Raw genomic sequence first — 21,331 nt, 5'->3', positions numbered from 1 at the left:
GAGAGAGTGACTTATGATCTCTTTTCCTTAAGGGAAAAGAGAAGAGAAGAAGGAAGGAGCAAACTATGAGATCGAAGGTACAAGACTCAATGCGACAAGTCTAAGACTCTTTTGCAGTGAAATGACATATCGATGTTAGATCTATTCTAAATATGAGAAGGGTCATGACTGAGTCGTGACAGTATCCCCCCCCCCCAAAAGAAACGACGACAGGGGAGGAGTATAGCAATGAGTAGGAGATGGGCGGGTTGGGTTGGCTGTATGGAATTCAGCAATCAGGTCGCCAGCATGGGTGAGATTGGAGGCGGGTTCCCAGGAGTTGTGGTCAGGCCCATATCCGACCCAGCGGACAAGGTAGAAGAGTGGGTCACGGTAGCGATGATCGACCTTGCTATCGAGGATTTGTTCAACTTCATATTCAATATCGCTTTCGATTTCGACCGGGGGGGGCGGTGGCTGGACCCGATTTGGGATTGTGTTGGCGACATAGGGTTCCAAGCGGTCAACATGGAACACGTTATGGATCTTCATCGATGGAGGAAGCTGGAGGCGATAGGCATGGGAGGAGATGACTTTGCTGATGGAGAAGGGTCCGAGTCGGCGGTAGTCCAGCTTCTTGGTGGGGCGAAGGGAGCGGATATTATCGGCAGACAGCCAAACTCTGTCGCCAGGCTGGAACTGAGGGGAGGGAAGGCGGTGTTTATCGAACTGTGCAGCCGATCGGCTGTTGGCTTTATCCAACTCCCCTCGAACATACTCATGGAGCTGCTTTAGCTGATCTGTGTACGAGCGGGCAGCAGGGAAAAGAGGCAAAGAGGCTGGATCGGTGTTATCAAAGCTGAAGCGAGGATGGTACCCGTAGTTGGCGAAGAACGGGGTGAGTTGAGTTGACGCATGCTCAGCATTGTTGTAGGAGAATTCGGCCAAAGGTAGGAGGTCGCTCCAATTGGTCTGTAGGTGGTTTGAATACCCGCGAAGGTACTGCTCAAGGACCTGGTTAACACGCTCGGTCTGTCCATCCGACTGGGGGTGATAAGCAGAGGAGAAGTGGTTTTCGATGCCAAGGAGAGCAGAGAGGGAGCGCCAAAAGTGGGATGTGAACTCGGAACCTCGGTCCGACACGATGGAGGTGGGGAGACCATGCTTCGAGTATACATGGCGCAGGAAGAGTTTGGCCAGTTCGGGAGCATCCAATGTGTTGGTAGTCGGAACAAAGGTTGCCATCTTTGTGAGGCGGTCAACCACAACGAGGATGGCAGTGAAGCCAGATGATGGGGGCAGTTGCTCGATGAGATCCATGGATATGGAAGACCATGGATGAGGGGGAACTGGGAGGGATTTGAGGTGACCGTAAGGCCTGTGCCGGGCAGCCTTGATGCGCCGACATGTCTCACAGGAATCAACAAAGGTGTGGACAAATTTGGACATGCCCGGCCAGAAGAAGGACCGGCGAACAAGAGCAAGCGTCTTTCTGCGACCCGGATGCCCAACCGAAGGCGAGTTGTGTCGGTCTTGAACAATTAGGAGTCGGAGGTCACCTACATCAGGTACGCAGACTGAGTCCCGGTAGGTGAGAAGGTTCCTGGAATTGATTGCGAAACCAAGTGGCAGTAATCCAAGGTGGGCTTGCTCCAGGAGCGCTGAGGTCCAGGAGTCGCCGGAAAGGGCATCACGGATTTTGTCAGTAATGTCCGACTTTACTGTGAGGATGCCAGTAGCAGCAAGTCGGAGTTGATGAGGTTTGAGGAGGGCTTGAAAGTTGTTTGGGTTGTGCTCCTGCATCAGTGATGGGCCCTTGTCCATGGGTCGCATGTCGGAACGACGAGTGAGGGCATCTGGCAGACCAGCCTGTGCACCAGGGCGGTATTGGATGACAAAGTCAAAATCGGAAAGGAGTTCTGACCAACGAGCTTGTCTACGGTTGAGTTGCTTGGTAGTAGTGAAGTACTCAAGACTGCGATGATCGGTGAGGACCTGCACCGGAAACTTGGCACCCTCAAGGTACTGGCGCCAGTGTTTGAAGGCCGCGACAATGGCAAACATCTCTTTATCAAAGATGGGGTAATTGAGTTGTGCCGGATCAAGCTTCTTTGAAAAGAATGCAATGGGGTGCCTAGTGCCTTGATCGAATGACTGTGAAAGGACTGCAGCAACTGCAAAGTCTGATGCATCAGTTTCAACAATGATGGGCCGTGTGGGGTCAAAGTGACGCAAGATGGTGTCAGTGCCGAAGGCCGAGCGAAGCTGCTCAAAGGCGTGTTGGGCGTCATTGTGCCAGGCGAAAGGAGCACTCTGGGCCTCCTTACGCAACAACTGTGTGAGAGGGTATGCGGTTCGAGAGTACTGGGGGATGAACTTCCTGTAGAAGTTACAGAAACCTAAGAACACCTGTACATCATGCACTGACTTGGGTACAGGCCAGTTGGTGATGACCTCTGTCTTACTAGGATCCATGGAGACACCTTGATCCGAGACCACAAACCCTAGGAACTCGGTCTGCGAAGTGGAGAACTGGCACTTCTCTGCTTTTGCATACAGGCCCGCTTGGCGGAGGCGTGCCAGGACAGCAGAGACATGTCTTTGATGCTGTTCAAGGGTGGGGGAGTATATCAACAGGTCATCGAGGTAGATGATAAGGGACCTGTCTAACATATCCTTGAATGTGTCATTCATCAGGTGTTGGAAGGAGGCAGGAGCATTGGTGAGGCCGAAGGGCATGACGTTGTACTGAAAGAGGCCATATCGAGTACGGAAGGCTGTCTTCCATTTGTCCCCCTTGGCAATGCGAAGGAGGTTGTACGCGCCACGCAGATCTATACGGGTGAAGAACCGGGCTTTGCGGAGTCGGTCAAGTAATTCATCGATGAGGGGTAGTGGGTAACGGTTACGAATGGTGATCCGGTTGAGACCTCGATAGTCTACACAGAGGCGGAGGGAACCATCCTTCTTTTTAACAAAGAGGATGGGGGAAGCTGCTGGCGAGTCGGATGGAGATATGAATCCTTTGGCAAGATTCTCTTCCAGGTACCCCCGGAGGGTCTTAAGCTCATGTTCTGAGAGACTATAGATGGGTCCGAAGGGTGGAGATTTGCCTTCCTCCAGTGGAATCTGATGATCGTATGTGCGATGAGGCGGAAGTTTGTCAGCTTTGACTCTGCTGAACACATCGAGATACTGGTGGTATTCCGGGGGGATGATATCAGGAAGACCAGCATCGTAAGCGAGAGCCATGGTGGTATCCGAGGATGTTGTGGTGGTGGCGAGTAAGTACTGTGATTGGATGGGGGAGGGGTAGAGAGTACCCGAGGTGATACAGTCCGACTGGAGGGACTTGTCAAAGGCAATAGCATCGATAACATCGATATCAAGTGATGCAGATGGCAGAGCGGGTGACGGCTGAGATGGAGCCATTGGTGAAGGGGTTAGAGGAGGGCTTCGCATGGTGATGTCGCCGGATTGCCAATCTATATTAGGATTGGCTCCTTTTAACCATGGTAGCCCCAGGATGATGGGACATGGACCAAGATCAGAGACTTGGAAGGTGATGTCGGATGGGAAGAGCTCTGCAACGAGGCATGACAGCTGTACTTCCTTGCTGATGATGACTTGGGTTTTGCCGTCTGCAAGCAAGAGAGTCTCGGTGAGCGGCTTCGAGGTCAGAGGCAGGGAGTGGAGGGTGACGAAGCGCGAGTCTATGAAGTTGGTGGTGGCGCCGGAGTCGATCATGACATTGTGCACCGGAAAAGAAGGACGTGACAGGAAGCAAAGGGATGTAGATAGATACTGATTACCAGAGGGTTGTGAATCTACAGGAGCGAGTGCTGTCAGTCGGTGCTTAGCGGTTTGGGCTTGTGCTGCTAAGGCGGCTGTTTTTGACAAGCCCGCTATTTTTTTGATTTGATGATAGGACAGTCTGTGACGGTGTGCTCTGAAGAAGCACAGTAGATGCACAAGTTGTTTGCTTGGCGCCGCTTGTATTCGTCCGGGTCCAGCTTTCCAGCTGTGGTAAGGGGGACGCGAAGGGTGGAAGGAGAGGAGGGGTAGACGGCTGTTGGAGCAATGGGAGGGTTGGAGACAGGCATGGGTGTAGGGTTTGCCAACCGGGTGATCGTCCTCCTCTTCTCGGAGATCCGCTCGGCAATACGGTTATCGATCTCAAGGGATCTCTGGATGAGGGTTTCCAGATCGGTTGGTTTGCCAGAGCGACTAAGGTCATCCTTGACGTTCTCCTTGAGTCCTCGATAAAAGAACCAAGCCATGGTGTCTTCACCCCAATTGAGGGTCATTTGCAACTGGCGGAATTGGGTGAGGTAGTTGGCTACAGAGGTGGTCTGGGATAGAGCCTCGATCTCCCGCTTGGCAGTGGCAATACGATCTGGGTCCCCAAAGACCACGCGTAGTTGGTTGATGAATAAGGGGTAGTCTGTGAGCCAGGCGGGAGGGTTGACAGCGCTAAGGTGGGGGTAGAACCACTGGTGCGCAACTCCACGCAGGAGTGTGGATAACCAGAGGATCTGGTCGGAGTCGTTGATGAAGCGCCCTGGGTTGAGTCGCAGAAACACATCAACCTGAGCTAGAAACGGCTCGAGGTGCCCTCGCTCACCCATGAAAACCTCTGGTTCATTGGTGCGAAAACCTTGCTGGACAGAAGCATTTTCGCTGGGTGAGGGAGCTGGAGCGCTGCGAGCTTCGAGGGCTGCGAGTAATGAACGAACCTGGTCCTCCAGGGATTCGATGCGTTCGGAATGGTTAGGAGGGGGCATAGTGACCGATGTTATGGAGGCGAAGAAGATGGGGAGGTCTGTGGTGCTTAGTACAGTAGCCGAGGGAAGGCGCTGGCAAAGTGGAACAGAAGGCAAGGCAAGGTCGGTGGGGAAGGGGGAAGAAGGAAGGAATGTGAGAAGGCTCGTTTAGCGGACGAGGTATATATTGCAATTGTTGCGCAGGAATGAGGCAGAATGGATGTGGCGCTTAACAGAAGGCGTTGGATGGCGGCGAAGAGAGGAGAAGAAGCGATTCAGCTTATAGTCGTGGAGTGGAGCGAGATATGGAAGCATGCACTGCCAATGATGGTGTCCGGATGGGTTAGGGTCGATGGGTTAGGGTCGATGGGGTAGGGTAACAACGACGACGACGACGACGATGAGGACGATGAGGACGATGAGGACAATGAGGACAATGAGGACAATGAGGACAATGAGGACGATGAGGATGATGAGGACGATGAGGATGATGAGGACGATGAGGATGATGAGGATGATGAGGATGATAGGGTCGATGATGATGCTGATGATGTTAAAGAAGGATGATGGCGACAAAGGCTGGTAGAGAAGGAAAAGAGATACTGAAGAGGTACATGTGAAGCATGTCACCGAGGTCCTCACTCGCTTAAGGAGCAACAGGCTCTTTGCTAAGCTGTCGAAGTGTGAGTTCCACACCAAGACAGTCGAGTTCCTGGGGTACATCATCAAGCCAACGGGCATAGAGATGGACCCAGAAAAGGTGCACACTGTCAAGGAGTGGCCAATGCCAGAGTCAATCCATGGCATCCAGAGGTTCCTGGGTTTTGCCAACTTCTATCGAAGGTTCATAGCCCACTTTGCTCGCATAGCCAAGCCCTTGACAGCACTGGTAAAGCCTATAGAACAGTTCAAGAAGTTCGAGCTACCAGAGGAGGCCCAACAGGCCTTCCACAAGCTCATCCAGGCCTTCACATCAGCAGGAGTGCTTCAGCACTTCGACTACCACCTTCCAACAAGGTTGGAGACTGATGCAAGTGACTTTGCTATAGCAGGAGTGCTCAAGCAGGAGCATGAAGGACGATGGCATCCAGTGGCCTTCTACTCTAGGAAGATGTCTTCTGCCGAGAAGAACTATGAGATCCATGATAAGGAGCTCCTAGCTGTGGTCGCCTGCCTCACTCAGTGGCGACACATGCTAGCTGGACTACCGAACCAACTGGTCATCCTCACTGACCATGAAGCCCTCAAGTACTTCAAGTCACAGAGACGCATCACAGGTCGACAGGCTCGATGGGCCATACTACTAGCAGACTTCGACTTCATATTGCAGTATCGACCAGGAGACAAAGGTGGTGAACCCGATGCTCTCACCAGAAGGACAGACATGCAACCAGCTGGTGAAGAGCAGGATCACAATGTGAGGCAACTACTGCCTCCTCGAGTGTTCAAGGAGACAGCAGACCATGACTCGCTCCTAGTGGCCCCCATGATCTCGATGGAGTCCATAGCATCAAAAGGTCTCAAAGACCTGGTCAAGATCTTCCAGCCCTTAGACCAAGAGCTACAGGAGATACATAGGAAGAAGCCCTTCGAGGTCAGGGATGACCTATGGTACAGTGGAGGAAGGTTGGTTATCCCCAAAGTGATCATGCCAGGGAGGACCAACAACCGACACTCAAGGAGTGCCAAAGAGGTAGATGGACAGTCTCTCTCTGTAGAGCATCTGCGATTCATGGTGATGACCCAATGCCATGATGGTATCACTGCTGGACACGTAGGAAGAGATGCTACCATCAAGGCAGCTCAACGACATTACTGGTGGCCAAACATGACAGCTTGGATTGCAGACTATGTAGCAAGTTGTCCTGTATGTGCTAGGTACAAAGCTCCTCGTCATCGTCCATATGGTTTGCTACAGCCACTAGCAACCCCAGACAGGCCCTGGGGCTCCATATCCCTCGACTTCATCGAAGGACTACCAACATCGAAGAAGTATGACTCCAAGACCTATGACTCTATCTTAGTCATTGTCGACAGGCTAACCAAGTTTGCCATACTAGCTCCAACCCATAAGACAGTCACGGCCAAACAGACTGCAGTATTGCTATATGGACACATGGTTAGACTCTTTGGATATCCAGATCACATGGTCTCGGACTGAGGCAGGCAGTTCATATCAGGAGCATGGAAGGCATTTGCAGAGCAAATGGGTGTGAAGCACTCACTTAGCACGGCCTACCATCCTCAAACTGATGGTCAGACAGAGAGAGTCAATCAGGTCATAGAGCAATATCTCAGGATGTACTGCAACTATGAGCAGAATGACTGGGCCAACCTGCTGGACACTGCGGCCTTTGTATACAACAACACGGTCCACAACAGCATTGGTGTCTCACCATTCTTTGCATGCTATGGATGGAACCCCAAAGCTCATCCTGACATCCCTCAACGACTAGGAGTCAATGATCCAGGTCGCTTCGAGTACCTCATGGATGGAAAGGAGCGTTGCAAGTACCTCCAGGAGCAGATCAGAGAGGCACAACGTAGATCAGTAAACCAGTATAACAGGAAGCACAAGGACATCGAGTTTAAGGTGGGTGATATGGTCTATATCAACCGACGAAACTGGAAGACAAGGAGACCCACACCCAAGTTAGACACCTGGTTTGCAGGACCCTACCCAGTTCAGGAACGGGTAGGACGCCGAGCTTATCGAATCACATTGCCAGCAAACCTTAGGGTGCATGATGTGTTCCATGTCTCCATGCTCGAGCCAGCAAAAACAAGTTCTCTTCCTCAACGTGCTGAACAGCCCACCATACCATCACTTCCAGATGAGGACCTCGACTTCGAAGTCGAAGCACTCATCGACAAGCGTTCACACAATGGGACTACGGAGTACAAGGTGTTGTGGAGAGGGTACTCAGAGGAAGCTGCTTCATGGGAACCAGTAGAGAACCTCAACTGTCCCGACCTCATCCAGGAGTATGAGGTGTCGGAGGGGGGACGAGTGAGTAGACAGAGTGGAGAGAGGAGGAGAGAACAGGAGGAGTAGAGAGAGGAAGAGGAAGGAGGATGACGTTGAGAGAAGGAGGAAGGATGATGTTGGCGATGTTGTCAAGGAGGAGGAGTCAGCATGAACCAGACCAGAGCATGCCTCGACGGAGCTCGGCTCTTAAGAGGGGGGTAGTGTCATGGGCCTGGATGCTCAAGAAGCAGGAGGGTCATGGGTTCATATGGAAGGAGCACAGGTATCGAAGACCTAGTCGACACCAGTAGAGAGCATGGTCATAGTGCAGTCTCCATGGAGACCATGGACTCCTATGGACTCACATGCAAAGGAGGGCCAAGCACAGCCACGAGGAGGACCAAGCTCAAGGAGCAGGCACAGCCACGAGGAGGACCAAGCTCAAGGAGCAGGCACAGCCACGAAGAGGACCAAGCTCAAGGAGCATGCAGATGGTTACCACCCAGGGGCTCGAGAGACAAGAGCCAAAGGAACTGTCACTGATCAAAGGAGGAGGAGCAGTGTCGAAGGAGTCGACACCAGGTCATGAGGAGGAGGAGCAGTGTTGAAGGAGTCGACACAGCTCAAGAGGCACAGGGGTGCCAAGCAGGAGAGGCCCCTGAGCAGTACTCGATGAAGAAGGTACTCTCTGGAGAGAGAGCAGGAGCAGCATCGCTGGCGATGCTGAGAAGAGGTATATAACCATGCTTTCTCATCAATAGGTCGAGTGGATCCTCATCCACTCTACTCACCATACAACTAGTCAATACTTTAGAAACACAAGTACTCATTAGTTACAGTCAGCATAGCAGCAATCTATCAAGGTTGCTCCTCATCGTAGTGTGTGTGTTGTATCACCACTACCTGACGTCCGAAGGCGCCCATAGCAGGTTAGTGGTCCGGATATAGATAGAACCGAAGGCAGTAGTCCACTGCGGTCCGGGGATCACTTCAAAGCATCAAGTCAACACACTGGACACTCGTGTTGACGCCACCAACCTTATCACCAACACCATCAACCTCATTATCATTGACATCACCAATCTTATCATCAACACCATCAACCTCATTATCATCGACATCACCAATCTCATCACCAACACCATCAACCTCATCATCATCAACACCCACACCAGACCTTGGTGTCATCATAACATTGATATTGATCGTGCCGAGCTACCCCTGAACAGAGTGTCCACAGAGGTCAGCCGAAACCTACGATAGTATATACAACGAACGCCACCTGCTGTCACTGCACAACTTGATAGTCACCGATACCGAGACAATAGCTGTCACACAGTTTAATAGTCACCGAGTATCTCGACAGACCGACCTGGGTTTCAGGCGCGAGACCCCTGACATGAGTCTCCTTGACCACAAGGAGTAGGAGAAGCAGCATCAACAAAGAGTACACACCCTAAGAGTGACAAGGGGCATAGGAGAGATGGGAGGAGGAGGGGCAGCATTGAAGGAGACCCTATGCCTCCTGAGGAGAGTAGGAGTGGTGTCGCAGGTGACACTATGAGAGCAGCTATATAACCCTACATTCTCCTCATCATACAGTGTCACTGAAGATCAGGAAGTCATCTAAGTATACCACTACATATACTCCAATGATGTCTCGGAAGATGTCATTGATGAATGACTGGAAGTGAGCCGGAGCATTGGCTAGGCCAAAGGGCATCACTAGGTACTCATAGAGTCCCAACTGTGTGCCAAAAGCTGTCTTCCATTCATCTCCTTTAGCAATCCGGATGAGGTTGTATGCTGCTCTAAGGTCTAGCTTGGTATAGATCCTTGCCTTCCTGAGTAAGAACAGCTGCTCCTCGATGAGGGGCAATGGTGCCCTGTTCTTGACAGTGATCTCGTTGAGACCTCTGTAGTCCACACAGAGTCTGAGACCTCCATCCTTCTTTGGTACGAAGAGCACTGGTGATCGTGCCGGGCTCTTCGATGGTCTTATGAACCCCTTCTCGAGGTTCTCATCCAAGTATCTCCTCAACTCGGACATCTCCTTGGGTCCCTTAAGGTATAGGGGCCCTTGAGGTGGCTTACCTCCTTCTATCAACTCGAGGTGGAGATCATGCTCGGTATGATGGGGCAGCTTGTCTGCTTCCACCTCATCAAACACATCTTGCAGGTGTTGGTATGGCTTTGGTATGTCTGCAGCTGTCACCACCTTATCTACCTCCACCTCCATCTCGACTCCTTTGTCTGCGCCTGTAGGTACAAAACCAAAGGCCGGGAGTGATGATGGTGGCTCCTCTAACAGCATGAACCCTATGGGTCCATCTTCCAGAGCTGCTCGTAGTATGCGCTCTGCTGAGACAAACTCGTTACCATGAAGGGTTGGTCTCCTCATGGTTAGGTCCCCTGCTCTTGCTGCTTCAGGGGGTCTCCTTGGGGGTCAGTCCTGCTCCTGAGTCTTGAACTCCAGCTGGCCCGTATCCCATTGTATGGTGGGTTTGAGCCTCCGTAGCTCAGTGAACCCCAGGATGAGGTCATAGTCTGCAGTGTCGGCCACTGAAGCTTCGACCACACCCAGATTGTGTGTACCAATAGATACCTGCATGCTCGCAGAACTATTGATGGAGAGTTGGTGCCCGGTGACACCATGGATCGATCTTGTTTTTATGGGTTTTGTGGGTATTTGGTACTTACTAATGAAAGAATCTGAGACTATGGACAAACCAGCACCGGTATCAGCTAGTATCCGAGCAGGATGGTCTTGAACCATTCCAGAGAGCTCCAGTACTGCTTTGCCTCCACTGGTAGAGAAACATACTTGACAATCTTGATATATACAGAGTGATGGCGAGGAGGTTTGTAGAGCAATGCATGCCATCAGTGCATCACCCCACTGACGTTTCCCTCATCGTCATCATCATCGTGCTCCTCCTCGTGATCGGGGTCCATGGGTTGCTGGTATGAGCTGAGGTCCATGGCCTCGGGGTCACCCGTCTCAGTGCTGCCTGTGTGGCCATCTCCTGAGTCGGTGGCCTCCTCGAAGGGGTCTGCTGTGGTGACCATAACCTTTGGTCCCATGGGTCGAGAGCTAAGAGGGTCTACCCTCCTGCTGGGGCAGTCTCTGGCCCAATGGCCGATACCCTTGCATACATGACAGGTGTTGATACCTGATGGAACAGGGCTTCCTTGCTTCGAGGGTTGGGTGGGATGATGAGGAAGGGGTCGGTTTAGGTTTTGTATAGTTGCTTGTGTAGTTGCTTGTGATGGTGATCGAGCTGGATAAGGTTGAGTGGGTTGTCGGATGGGGATTGAACTTTGATTTGGCCGAGACCCAGTTCTTAGTGGAGGTGACGTGGCATTTGGAAGTGAGTGTCTAGCCGAGGACTGCTGTAGTAGCATCCTCTGTCGATCGATCTCCTCGACCTCTCGATACCACTCCCATCTCTTCCCAGGTGGATTCCTCTCGAACTTCTCCTGTATGCTACGAGTGAGACTACCTCTGAAGAGATCAATCACTAGCTCATTGTCATCTAGGTTGACCTGTCCTTCCAAGTCTCTGAACCGCTCTACATGACGTGTGGCGGCACCAGGAGCATCACTTGTGAGTCTGAGAGCCAACAGCTTGTTGTATGCCTCCATCCTAGCATTGCGTGGGTTGAACTGCTCTGACAGTCGCTCTGTGAAGTAGTGCCAATCATTGAACAACCTTCCTTCTCTAGCTCTATCAATACGGAGCTTGGAGGTCCACCACTCTCTTGCTGTCCCTTCCAGTTGAGCACCCATGTGATTGATCATCCTAGACTGCTCATACACCTGGTTGAACTTAAACCATGCTTCGGCTTCTAGAATGAAGATCTCCATGTCTTGGGGATTGAACTTTGGAAAGGGGGTGGCGATGGGCTTTGACCGGTTAAGCTCTGCCATGATGCTGGTATCCTCCTCGTGGTCCAGGGGGTAAGGGTCCGTCCTAGTCCTGCTGTAGGGGTCCAGCTTAGTCTTGACATATCTTGGCCCAGTAGGTGAAGCATACTTCTCATAGTTGATGTCCTCCTGCTCATCCAGGTTGAATGAGACTGATCGTCTTGGTCGTGGAGCTGGAGTAGGGGTATGTGGGTCTCCTATCATAGACTCATCTCCTCCTCCTGCTTGGTCTTCTGAGTGAGAGAGGTCCATTGTCTCCTCCCTGCTCAGTTGAGCTCGTTGTAATCGTTCCTCTCGATGACCCTGTCTGGTAAGCTCTAGCTGTGCTTCCAATAGAGTGAGTAGTCTATCGAGCTTATTGTTGAGGTCTGGGTCCATCATGGTGATCGTGAGGAGCTGCTTGAACGATCCACTCTAATGTCAGGGGTCTCGCGCCTGAAACCCAGGTCGGTCTGTCGAGATACTTGGTGACTATTAAACTGTGTGACAGCTATTGTCTCGGTATCGGTGACTATCAAGTTGTGCAGTGACAGCAGGTGGCGTTCGTTGTATATACTATCGTAGGTTTCGGCTGACCTCTGTGGACACTCCGTTCAGGGGTAGCTCGGCACGATCAATATCAATGTTATGATGACACCAAGGTCTGGTGTGAGTGTTGATGATGATGAGGTTGATGGTGTTGGTGATGAGATTGGTGATGTCGATGATAATGAGGTTGATGGTGTTGATGATAAGATTGGTGATGTCAATGATAATGAGGTTGATGGTGTTGGTGATAAGGTTGGTGGCGTCAACACGAGTGTCCAGTGTGTTGACTTGATGCTTTGAAGTGATCCCCGGACCGCAGTGGACTACTGCCTTCGGTTCTATCTATATCCGGACCGCTAACCTGCTATGGGTGCCTTCGGACGTCAGGTAGTGGTGATACAACACACACACTACGATGAGGAGCAACCTTGATAGATTGCTGCTATGCTGACTGTAACTAATGAGTACTTGTGTTTCTAAAGTATTGACTAGTTGTATGGTGAGTAGAGTGGATGAGGATCCACTCGACCTATTGATGAGAAAGCATGGTTATATACCTCTTCTCAGCATCGCCAGCGATGCTGCTCCTGCTCTCTCTCCAGAGAGTACCTTCTTCATCGAGTACTGCTCAGGGGCCTCTCCTGCTTGGCACCCCTGTGCCTCTTGAGCTGTGTCGACTCCTTCAACACTGCTCCTCCTCCTCATGACCTGGTGTCGACTCCTTCGACACTGCTCCTCCTCCTTTGATCAGTGACAGTTCCTTTGGCTCTTGTCTCTCGAGCCCCTGGGTGGTAACCATCTGCATGCTCCTTGAGCTTGGTCCTCTTCGTGGCTGTGCCTGCTCCTTGAGCTTGGTCCTCCTCGTGGCTGTGCCTGCTCCTTGAGCTTGGTCCTCCTCGTGGCTGTGCTTGGCCCTCCTTTGCATGTGAGTCCATAGGAGTCCATGGTCTCCATGGAGACTGCACTATGACCATGCTCTCTACTGGTGTCGACTAGGTCTTCGATACCTGTGCTCCTTCCATATGAACCCATGACCCTCCTGCTTCTTGAGCATCCAGGCCCATGACAACTCAGAGCCACTTCATTGTTTGTTAGGGGTCGCTCCCACCCTCTCTGAGTGGTGGGATGTACCCTCTTTCATCTGCTCCTGCTGCCAGTATCCATCTCTTATGCCAAGCTCATCATCATGTAGGACCCCTCCTCATCTGGGTGGCAACATGTCCTTTGCTTGTCCCTTGATGAGGTGTGTGGGTGGGGCTCCCTCTGACTGGTTTCAACAAGATCTGTTGTATTGTCCTGGTTCTACTGATCACAATGAATCCTGCCACAAGGTCTCATTCCTACCAATCCTGATGAATTCTGTCATAGGATGTAGATACTACCAATCTTGCCAAACTTTGTTGGAACTCCTCAGTCACCTGATCTTGCGATTCTTGCACATGACCTCTCTTCCTTCGTGTCCCATTCTTCGGCGCAGATGGTCCTATGACACCTAGAGCGGCTGCTGCTATGCTGAGGACTTGAATCGGTGTGAAGGCGTTGAAGGCGGGATCGGAAGCGCCTGGCCTGCGAGGGTGGGAAAGGTGGTGTCAGTGGTTGTGCACCTAAAACCTGATATCTGTAGTAGAAACACATCTATTACAGATCTTATCAAGATATGTGGTAAAATGCTGTTTATTATTATTCTTGTTGAGATCTGTCATAGAGGGCTCCTATGACTTTTCTTGCTTGAATATGTGATAGCTTGATTGTTATTGCAGGTTTTGGCTGACTGCTGTGGACACTCTGTCCAGAGGTAGCTTGGCATGATCAATAACTAGAGTTACATGGTGAGCACGAAGGTCTGATGCTAAGGATGTTGCTTCAACACAAGTGTCCAGTGTGTCAATGGAGTGAGAGGTGATCCCCAGACTGCAGTGGACAACTGCCTTCGGTTTCTAATGTTTGAGAGAGCCAGACTGCAGTATGAACCACCTTTGGTGTTGATCGATATCCAGACTGCAGTTGATACCACCTTTGGATGATGTCAATGAGCAGTGATACAACACACATGCTATGTAGATGCAATGCTCTGCAATTGCACTGTTGACAAAATACTAATGTATACTTATGTGAAAGCTATAACTAGTAATGTATGGTGTAGAGTGGATGGATCTCCACTCAACTACCATGACAAGAAGGTAGGACTATATATAACATCTTCACAGTGTCACCTGCAACTCTGCTCCAACTCCCTCTCCAGGGAGTACCTTCTTCATCAAGTACTGTATCAGAGTTTCTACTGTTGTGTCTCTTCTTTGTCAGCCCCTGTTTCTCCTGCTCCTGAGTCATGGGGATTCAACACCACCTCATCATGGATAGGGGTTGCCCCCACTTCATCCAAGTGGAAGGTGCCCTTCCCTTCATCATGCTCTCCTGACAAAAGGGCTCACCCTTTTGTGCTGCCTTCATTGTCATATAGGGTCCCTACTTCATTGGATGTCAAGCCCCTTCCTTATCTGCTGCTCATCATCATGAGATTGGTGATAGATGCATCCTCAAGCCAGTCTCCATGAAATCTGTCATTATGAGTGCAGTCCTACAGATCTTGACAAACTCTGTAATAAAACTCTGCTTCTGCCAATTGTAAGCGGTCATGCGCCTGAAACCAGATTGGGGGCTTCCAGTTGATTTCGGTGAGATCAACTGAGTAAGCCTTATTTGTTATGTTTTGGGTGAAAGTAACCAGATAGATGAGTTCTGGTAGGTTTTGGCTGACTGCCTTGAACACTCCATACAGAGGCTATGTGGCACATCCATAACATGTTGAGGTGAGAGTGATATCAGACACAACTCTCCTATTGCAGCATGAGTGTTCATAATGCTAGATGCTCTTGTCATTGTCTGGACTGCAATAAGACTTACTGTCAGCGGTCGCGCGCCTGAAACCTGAGAACAGTAGTAGTATCAGTACTATCACCAATTCTGTCGAATTATGCGACAGCACTAATGGTATTACGATTCTTAGTGAAATATGCGACAGAGCCTTCTCTGTCACCTTTCTCGCTAGAATCTGTAGTTGTATTATCATTGTGATAGATTTCGACTAACTGCTGTGGACACTCCATCCAGAGGTAGCTCGGCACGATCAGACTACGATATGACTCTAAATGAGCTTGATGTTGACACCAATGGTCTGGTGTGAGTATGGGTTGATGACACCGACATGAGTGTCCAGTGTGTCAGCTAACGCTTGAAGTGATCCCCGGGCTGCAGTGGACGTCTGCCTTCAGTTCTATTGTTATCCGGACCGCTGGTTGCTGTGAACTGCCCTCGGACGCCAGGAAACGGTGATACAACACACGTGCTTTGTTGAGGAGCAATCTGTTGATTACTTCTATGCTGACTGTGTACTAATGATACTTATTGCTTGAAGTAATACTAGTACGGTTGATGAGTGTAGAGTGGATGGATCCACTTGACCATTCATGACAAGAAGGTATGCCTATATATCTCTTCGCAGCATTGCCAGTGACACTGCTCCTGCTCTCTCTCTCCAGAGAGTACCCTCTTTGTCAAGTATTGTACAGGTGTCTCCAAGGAGGCACCTCCTCTGTATCAGACCTTGTCCCTCCTGTCTTACCTGAGCTGTGTCAACTTCATTGACACTGCTCCTCTTCTTCATGTCCCTTTCACCAGTGTCCTTTACACAGCTCTCCTTCTTCTGACCAGCGACAGTTCTCTTTTACTCCTGTCTTGTGGGCCCCTGAGTGGTAACCATCTGCATGTCACTTGAGCTTGGTCCCTCTCATGTGTGAATCGTCATATGGACAACCTTGCTACCGATCTCCGCGGAATCTGCCACAAGGTCTCGCTTGTCACAGATTCTGGTGGGATTCGTGATATCGACGATACTCATGCTGATTTCGCTGTGATCTGCCATAGAGCTGATTCTACTGCCGATCTCGGTGAACTCTGTCGCAGCCCCGACGATCTACCCGATTCCACGATTCCTGCGCTACCTTCATATGAACTTCGGTCCTTCCACGTTCTGCGCACTCAGGCCCATGACACTTACCACCTACAAATGATGGGAGGTACTGGACTGCTAGTGTGTTGACACCACCTACAGTAACTGACTGGACTGCAGATGTTGAGCAACACTGCCTACAGTGATGAACTGGACCACAGGTGTTGAGGAACACCACCTACAGATGATGTCTGACAGTAATACAACACACATGTTTGAGATGTCATTGCAATGCTGTGCTATTGCAATGATATGAGTCAAGTAAGGAGTATGTATGATAAAGAGTAGAGTGGATGGGGATCCACTTGCATGCTTATGGCAAAGTGATAGTATTTATGTGTCTGGAGGTGCCACCTATGGCACTGCCCCTGCTCCTATGGAGGAGTGTTCCTGTCCTCCTCATACTCCTCTTCTCCTTGGCTGTGTGTCAATCTTCCCAACACTGCCCATCCTCCTCATGGTACCGATGCCAGTTCCCTCTGTCTGGCTCCCTCTTCTCTCAATCCATGGCCATTCCCTTGGCCCCTATCTGATGGCCCTCCCTGACCATGTGACCATCCTTATTGTGACTGGTCCTGCGCAATCGAGAGCACATCCCCCTGTGTGGTAACTGGCTGCTTGCACTTGAGCTCGGTCCTCTTCTTGGCTGAACTTGGACCCCCTCTTTGCATGTAAAACCTTTCTTGTCATCCTAACCTTGCCCCTTGACAATGGAGACCTTCCCTACCAAGTCTCCTGTTGTTTCCTTGTAGCCCATCTGCTTGTTCCATTCTGAGGGGAGCTTCTTGCAGTGTGTTTGGCAAAATCAACTGGGTAGTTGTAATCTGGTTGATTTCAGCAGAATCAACCAGACAGACATGATGTGGTTGTTGTTGGTGAAATCAACTGGAAACCCATGATCCAGTTGATTTCACAATTTCGAGCACACAAAGCTCCTCATATCTCATTTCGGATCTTCCTGCGCAGCTTCTATGACACCAATCCTGACGAGTTCTGTCATAGAGCCCCGGATCCTACTGATCTTGCTGAACCCTGTCAGAACTCTCGTTTAGCCTGATTCACGATTGCTGCACCTAGTTCCTTCATAAGAAACCCGTCCTTCCCGCGCATGCTTCCGGCCCCATGACACACCACTCCAATGAAGCAGGGGGGCCGACTTGATGATGAATCAGAGCAGGGGGGTGGGCAAGATGAGTAAGGGTGCGAGCCGCCACTCAGATGAAGTGGGAATGGCCCCTGTTGCTGATGAAGCAGCAGAGGGATTGTCCATTTGCAGGAAACAAGGGAAGCGGTGCCAACGAGCAGCATCGTAAGGCAGCATCTTAAGGTGGACAGGACTGATAGGAAGGACAAGGGGAGGAGGGGCAGTGTTGGAGGAGACCCCCTTGGGCAGAAGCAGTGTCACAGGTGACATTGCGAGAATGGCTATATAATCATGCTCCTCGTCATAGTAGTTGAGTGGATCTCCATCTGCTCTACAGCTTACCATACTAGTTATAACTTCATCATAAGTATACATTAGTAGTTTCCATCAAACAGTTGCAATTGCAGAGCATTGCATCTATCTAGCACATGTGTTGTATCACAAGCTACTTGGCATTGTCACCGGAATGGAATTCAGTTCTCCAAGTCTGGAGCATTTGGGAGTGAAAATGCTTATACTTCAGTGTTGTGTGAATCGGGTACACCAGTTAAGGGACTAGCTGGTGTAGTGGTTTTGCTGCTCACTATGTTTCGGTTTGGTTACCCGATTCCTGACCCATGACAGGCGTCATCCGAAGGCAGTCCATTCTGCGGTCCAGATAACGATCGACACCAAAGGCAGTTCACACTGTGGTCTGGCTCTCTCAATCATAGAATCAAAGGCAGTTGTCCACTGCAGTCCAGAGATCATTACCACTCAGTTGACACCTTGGACACTTGTGTCAGCACAAGCATTTCCACACCAGACCTTGGTGTCAGTATAATGTTCCTATAGCTATTGATTGTGCCAAGCTACCTCTGGATGGATTGTCCACAGTGGTCAGTCAAAACCTGCAATAACAATCAAGCTATCACATATTTGAGCAAGGAAAGTCATAGAAGCCTTCTATGACAGATCTCAACAAGAACAGTAATAAATGGCCTTTTACCACATATCTTGATAAGATCTGTAATAGATGCATTTCTACTACAGATATCAGGTTTTAGGCGCATGACCGCTGACACATCCTCTCATTGGTTTCTGCAAGATCTGTCATATGATCACAATACTACTGATTCCAGCGAGCTTTGCTGTAAGATCCCGCTTGTACTGATTTGGGTGAGATCTGTTGTAGAGCCTCTTTACTACCAAGCTCAATGAACTCTGCTGTAAACCCTCATTTTGCCCGATCCTGCGATTCCTGCGCCACTCCTCATATGCTTCCAGATCCTCCTGCGCATCCGGTCCTATGACACGAGGGACGTGCATGCATGGTTGATGTGTGGTGACCAATCAGGAACCGTCCATAGAAGAAAACGCTGAGGCTCAAGGAAGACAACGCCAAGGCACCGCATGATACATTCAGTTAGTAGGGTGATGACAGATTTTCTCATGGGTGGAACAAAGTATATATATGAGCGATCCTGTAGTCCTAGTTCACAGAAATCTTAAGGATTGCAGTTACTATATACACCTGTGCGATAAGAGCTAGAACGTAGCTCGACAAAGCGGTGTCATGCAGCTTCAATCTTCAACTCTGCTGCCTACAAAATTTCGGCTTTTCGTCGTCGCTAGAAATATCCGAATTGCCTCCACATCAGAAGTATTCGCCGACATCCATGCTCCGTTGTTCGACGGCAATCAGTCAGCGGCAGCGGCAACCATTTATATAACAAGCTGCTCAGCCTCCACCTTTCCTGTTAGCCATCACCCTTGTACTATCGACTCATCCATCTCTGCAAAATGGTTACAGCACTAGTCTCAGGAGGCAACCGTGGTCTAGGCTACGGTATAGTCCGTCGTCTTGCCAACGAGTTCCCCTCCTCAACCCTCTACTCCCCCTCCTCTTCCGAAAAGCTAACCATCTATCTCGGCTCCCGAGACCTCAGTAAAGGAGAAGATGCCAAGAAATCAATCCTCACCGATCTCTCGACCACCACTCGCGACCGAGTCAACATCGAAGTTCGACAACTCGACACCTCCTCCCACTCCTCCATCTCCGCCCTCGCCTCCGAACTCAGCCCCGGCCTTAACATCCTCATCAACAACGCCGGTATCGCCCTCGAAGGTTTCGACGGTGACGTAGCAAAGCAAACCGTCGCTACCAACTACTACGCAGTCCAAGACATGATCAAAACCATCCCCGTCAAAGATGGAGGTCGGATCATCAACATTGCTTCCTTCGCAGGTGTATTGCGCAACTTTGGCGATAACATCAGGGATAGATTCAGGGAGAGTAAGACGGTCGGAGATGTAGATGGGTTGATGAAGGAGTTTGTTGATGTTGTCAACGATGGGACGTGGAAGGAGAAGGGCTGGAAAGGTGCGGCTTATGCGACGAGTAAGAGTGGTGTGATTGCGTATACGAGAGCACTTGCGAAGCAGTATGAGGGGGAGGGAAAGAAGGTGAGCGTCTTCAGCTGCTGTCCTGGTTATGTCAATACTGATATGACGAAGGGGAAGGGACCTAAGACGCTGGATCAGGGTGCGGAGACTCCTGTCTATCTCGCTTTGCACAGTACTGAGGCTAGACCAGGAGAGTTTTGGTCCGAGAAGAAACCTGTGGATTGGGAGCTGAAGAACGGCGGCAGCTAGGATTCTCATTCATTCCACTAGTTAACGTGCTTTGTATTGCTACTGATGCTAAATTTCACTGATCGAAACCACTAAGATCGCCATGAGCTACAAAGGGAAGTGTTGCCGAAAGCTCCCTAGACGACGGTTGAGCGTTGTATGGCAAGCTTTCTGGCCGTTGCAATTGCGACCTGAGCTTCTGAGCATATCGAACCAAATCCTCCCTTGCCTCGTCCTCCGTCTTCCTCTCTCCTTCTTCCCGTATAGTAGTCTCTGCCTCTGCCAAACGCCCCACAATCCCAGCAGGCAGCCCTTGCGGCGGCCGAAAGCCTAAACATACCAAAAAGTGCTCCACACTCCCCACCCTAGAGCTTCTCGGCTTAGCAATATCCACTTTATCAAAAAATGTTCTCAACTGATCCGCCAATAATGCACCTGAAGTTGCAGGCCTAGCTCCTTTCAGATCCATGTTCCCCAACGAAGCGCTCAATCCGGCTTGTGGATGCTGGGTGAAGATTTTAGCTACGAATGTGCCTCCCACTTCGAGCAGGCGGAATGTGATCTGGGTCGCAGCGAGAAGGAGTTGCGATTGCAGGTATTCGTCGAGATCGTGAAGGCCGGTTACGTCCGGCGCGCCATCGCAGACGATGAGTTGCGCTCGGGCTTTGGCTTTGGCTTTGGAGTTGGAGGTGGAGGAGCAAGGGCCATTAGAGAGAGCGCGGCTGACAGAATCGGCGGTTGCGGGGGTAGTGATGTCACCAATGATCTGTGTTACACCGGGGAGTGGGGCCATGGCTTGTAAGTCTACTGCGACGAGGTGCGAGCCGGGAACGGATGCAAGGCGACGAGAGAGGACTTGAGACCACGACCCAGGTGCTGCGCAGAGATCGACCACTCGTGTTGGCGTGGGAAAGCCCTTGCCTGACGATGTCGAGGGTATCGATGTTGAAGCAGCATTGTTTGAAGTTGAGGAAGAAGCTTGGGCTGGATCGAGAGCATAGTCCTCCGCACTGCCAAGGAAACCATACTGTTCATTGAGATGGAGCAGCTTGTACGCTGAACGAGCACGATAGCCCTCAGACTTTCCCTGACGGTAGTAGATGTCTCGCCTGTCTTTTGTTGACTTTCCCATATTGTATGCCGGCTGTATCGGTAGTTTGGTGTAGGTTGATGTTGGTTGTGGACAAGATGATCTTTCGAAGGTTGCTTGCAGCTTTGCATGCAGAAAGCGTTCACAAAAAGTCACAGCTTCCAGATTTCTTCTTTTCGCACGAACGAAATTTCTCCACGCTCCAAAGCCTCCACTCAACTTGTCTTAAATTTTGCTTGGACCCTTCTTCCCTCATACAACCCGATCATCTTTCCTTCCCCCAACCTCATCAGCGGGCAACGGCGACAAG

General features: G+C 50.6%; 6 protein-coding genes across 6 annotated transcripts; 2 read left to right on the top strand and 4 right to left on the bottom strand.

The window, feature by feature from the left end:
- Nucleotides 1-162: 162 nt before the first annotated feature.
- UHO2_02596 (uncharacterized protein) lies at nt 163-4,763 on the bottom strand (the record flags this gene model as incomplete). Its single annotated transcript, XM_041555384.1, has 2 exons — nt 163-3,866; nt 3,941-4,763. The coding sequence occupies 2 exons, from the start codon at nt 4,761-4,763 to the stop codon at nt 163-165; spliced, it is 4,527 nt and encodes a 1,508-aa protein (XP_041411318.1).
- Nucleotides 4,764-4,958: 195 nt separating this feature from the next.
- On the top strand, nt 4,959-7,797 carry UHO2_02595 (uncharacterized protein; the record flags this gene model as incomplete). Its single annotated transcript, XM_041555383.1, has 4 exons — nt 4,959-5,030; nt 5,118-5,273; nt 5,329-6,891; nt 6,934-7,797. 4 exons carry the CDS (start codon nt 4,959-4,961, stop codon nt 7,795-7,797), a joined length of 2,655 nt encoding a protein of 884 aa, XP_041411317.1.
- Nucleotides 7,798-9,226: 1,429 nt separating this feature from the next.
- Nucleotides 9,227-10,111, bottom strand: UHO2_02594 (uncharacterized protein; the record flags this gene model as incomplete). Its single annotated transcript, XM_041555382.1, has 2 exons — nt 9,227-9,235; nt 9,359-10,111. The coding sequence occupies 2 exons, from the start codon at nt 10,109-10,111 to the stop codon at nt 9,227-9,229; spliced, it is 762 nt and encodes a 253-aa protein (XP_041411316.1).
- A 482-nt stretch (nt 10,112-10,593) lies between these two features.
- Nucleotides 10,594-12,018, bottom strand: UHO2_02593 (uncharacterized protein; the record flags this gene model as incomplete). Its single annotated transcript, XM_041555381.1, has 1 exon — nt 10,594-12,018. One exon carries the CDS (start codon nt 12,016-12,018, stop codon nt 10,594-10,596), a length of 1,425 nt encoding a protein of 474 aa, XP_041411315.1.
- A 7,082-nt stretch (nt 12,019-19,100) lies between these two features.
- UHO2_02592 (uncharacterized protein) lies at nt 19,101-19,952 on the top strand (the record flags this gene model as incomplete). Its single annotated transcript, XM_041555380.1, has 1 exon — nt 19,101-19,952. One exon carries the CDS (start codon nt 19,101-19,103, stop codon nt 19,950-19,952), a length of 852 nt encoding a protein of 283 aa, XP_041411314.1.
- Nucleotides 19,953-20,007: 55 nt separating this feature from the next.
- UHO2_02591 (related to TRM7 - tRNA 2`-O-ribose methyltransferase) lies at nt 20,008-21,063 on the bottom strand (the record flags this gene model as incomplete). The annotated part of the gene is made up of 1 exon (XM_041555379.1): nt 20,008-21,063. One exon carries the CDS (start codon nt 21,061-21,063, stop codon nt 20,008-20,010), a length of 1,056 nt encoding a protein of 351 aa, XP_041411313.1.
- Nucleotides 21,064-21,331: the final 268 nt, after the last annotated feature.

Source organism: Ustilago hordei (assembly GCF_900519145.1).
Source record: "Ustilago hordei strain Uho2 genome assembly, contig: UHO2_contig_04, whole genome shotgun sequence".
In the NCBI taxonomy this organism is placed as follows: domain Eukaryota; kingdom Fungi; phylum Basidiomycota; class Ustilaginomycetes; order Ustilaginales; family Ustilaginaceae; genus Ustilago; species Ustilago hordei.
This window is presented reverse-complemented; position numbering and strand designations above follow the sequence as displayed.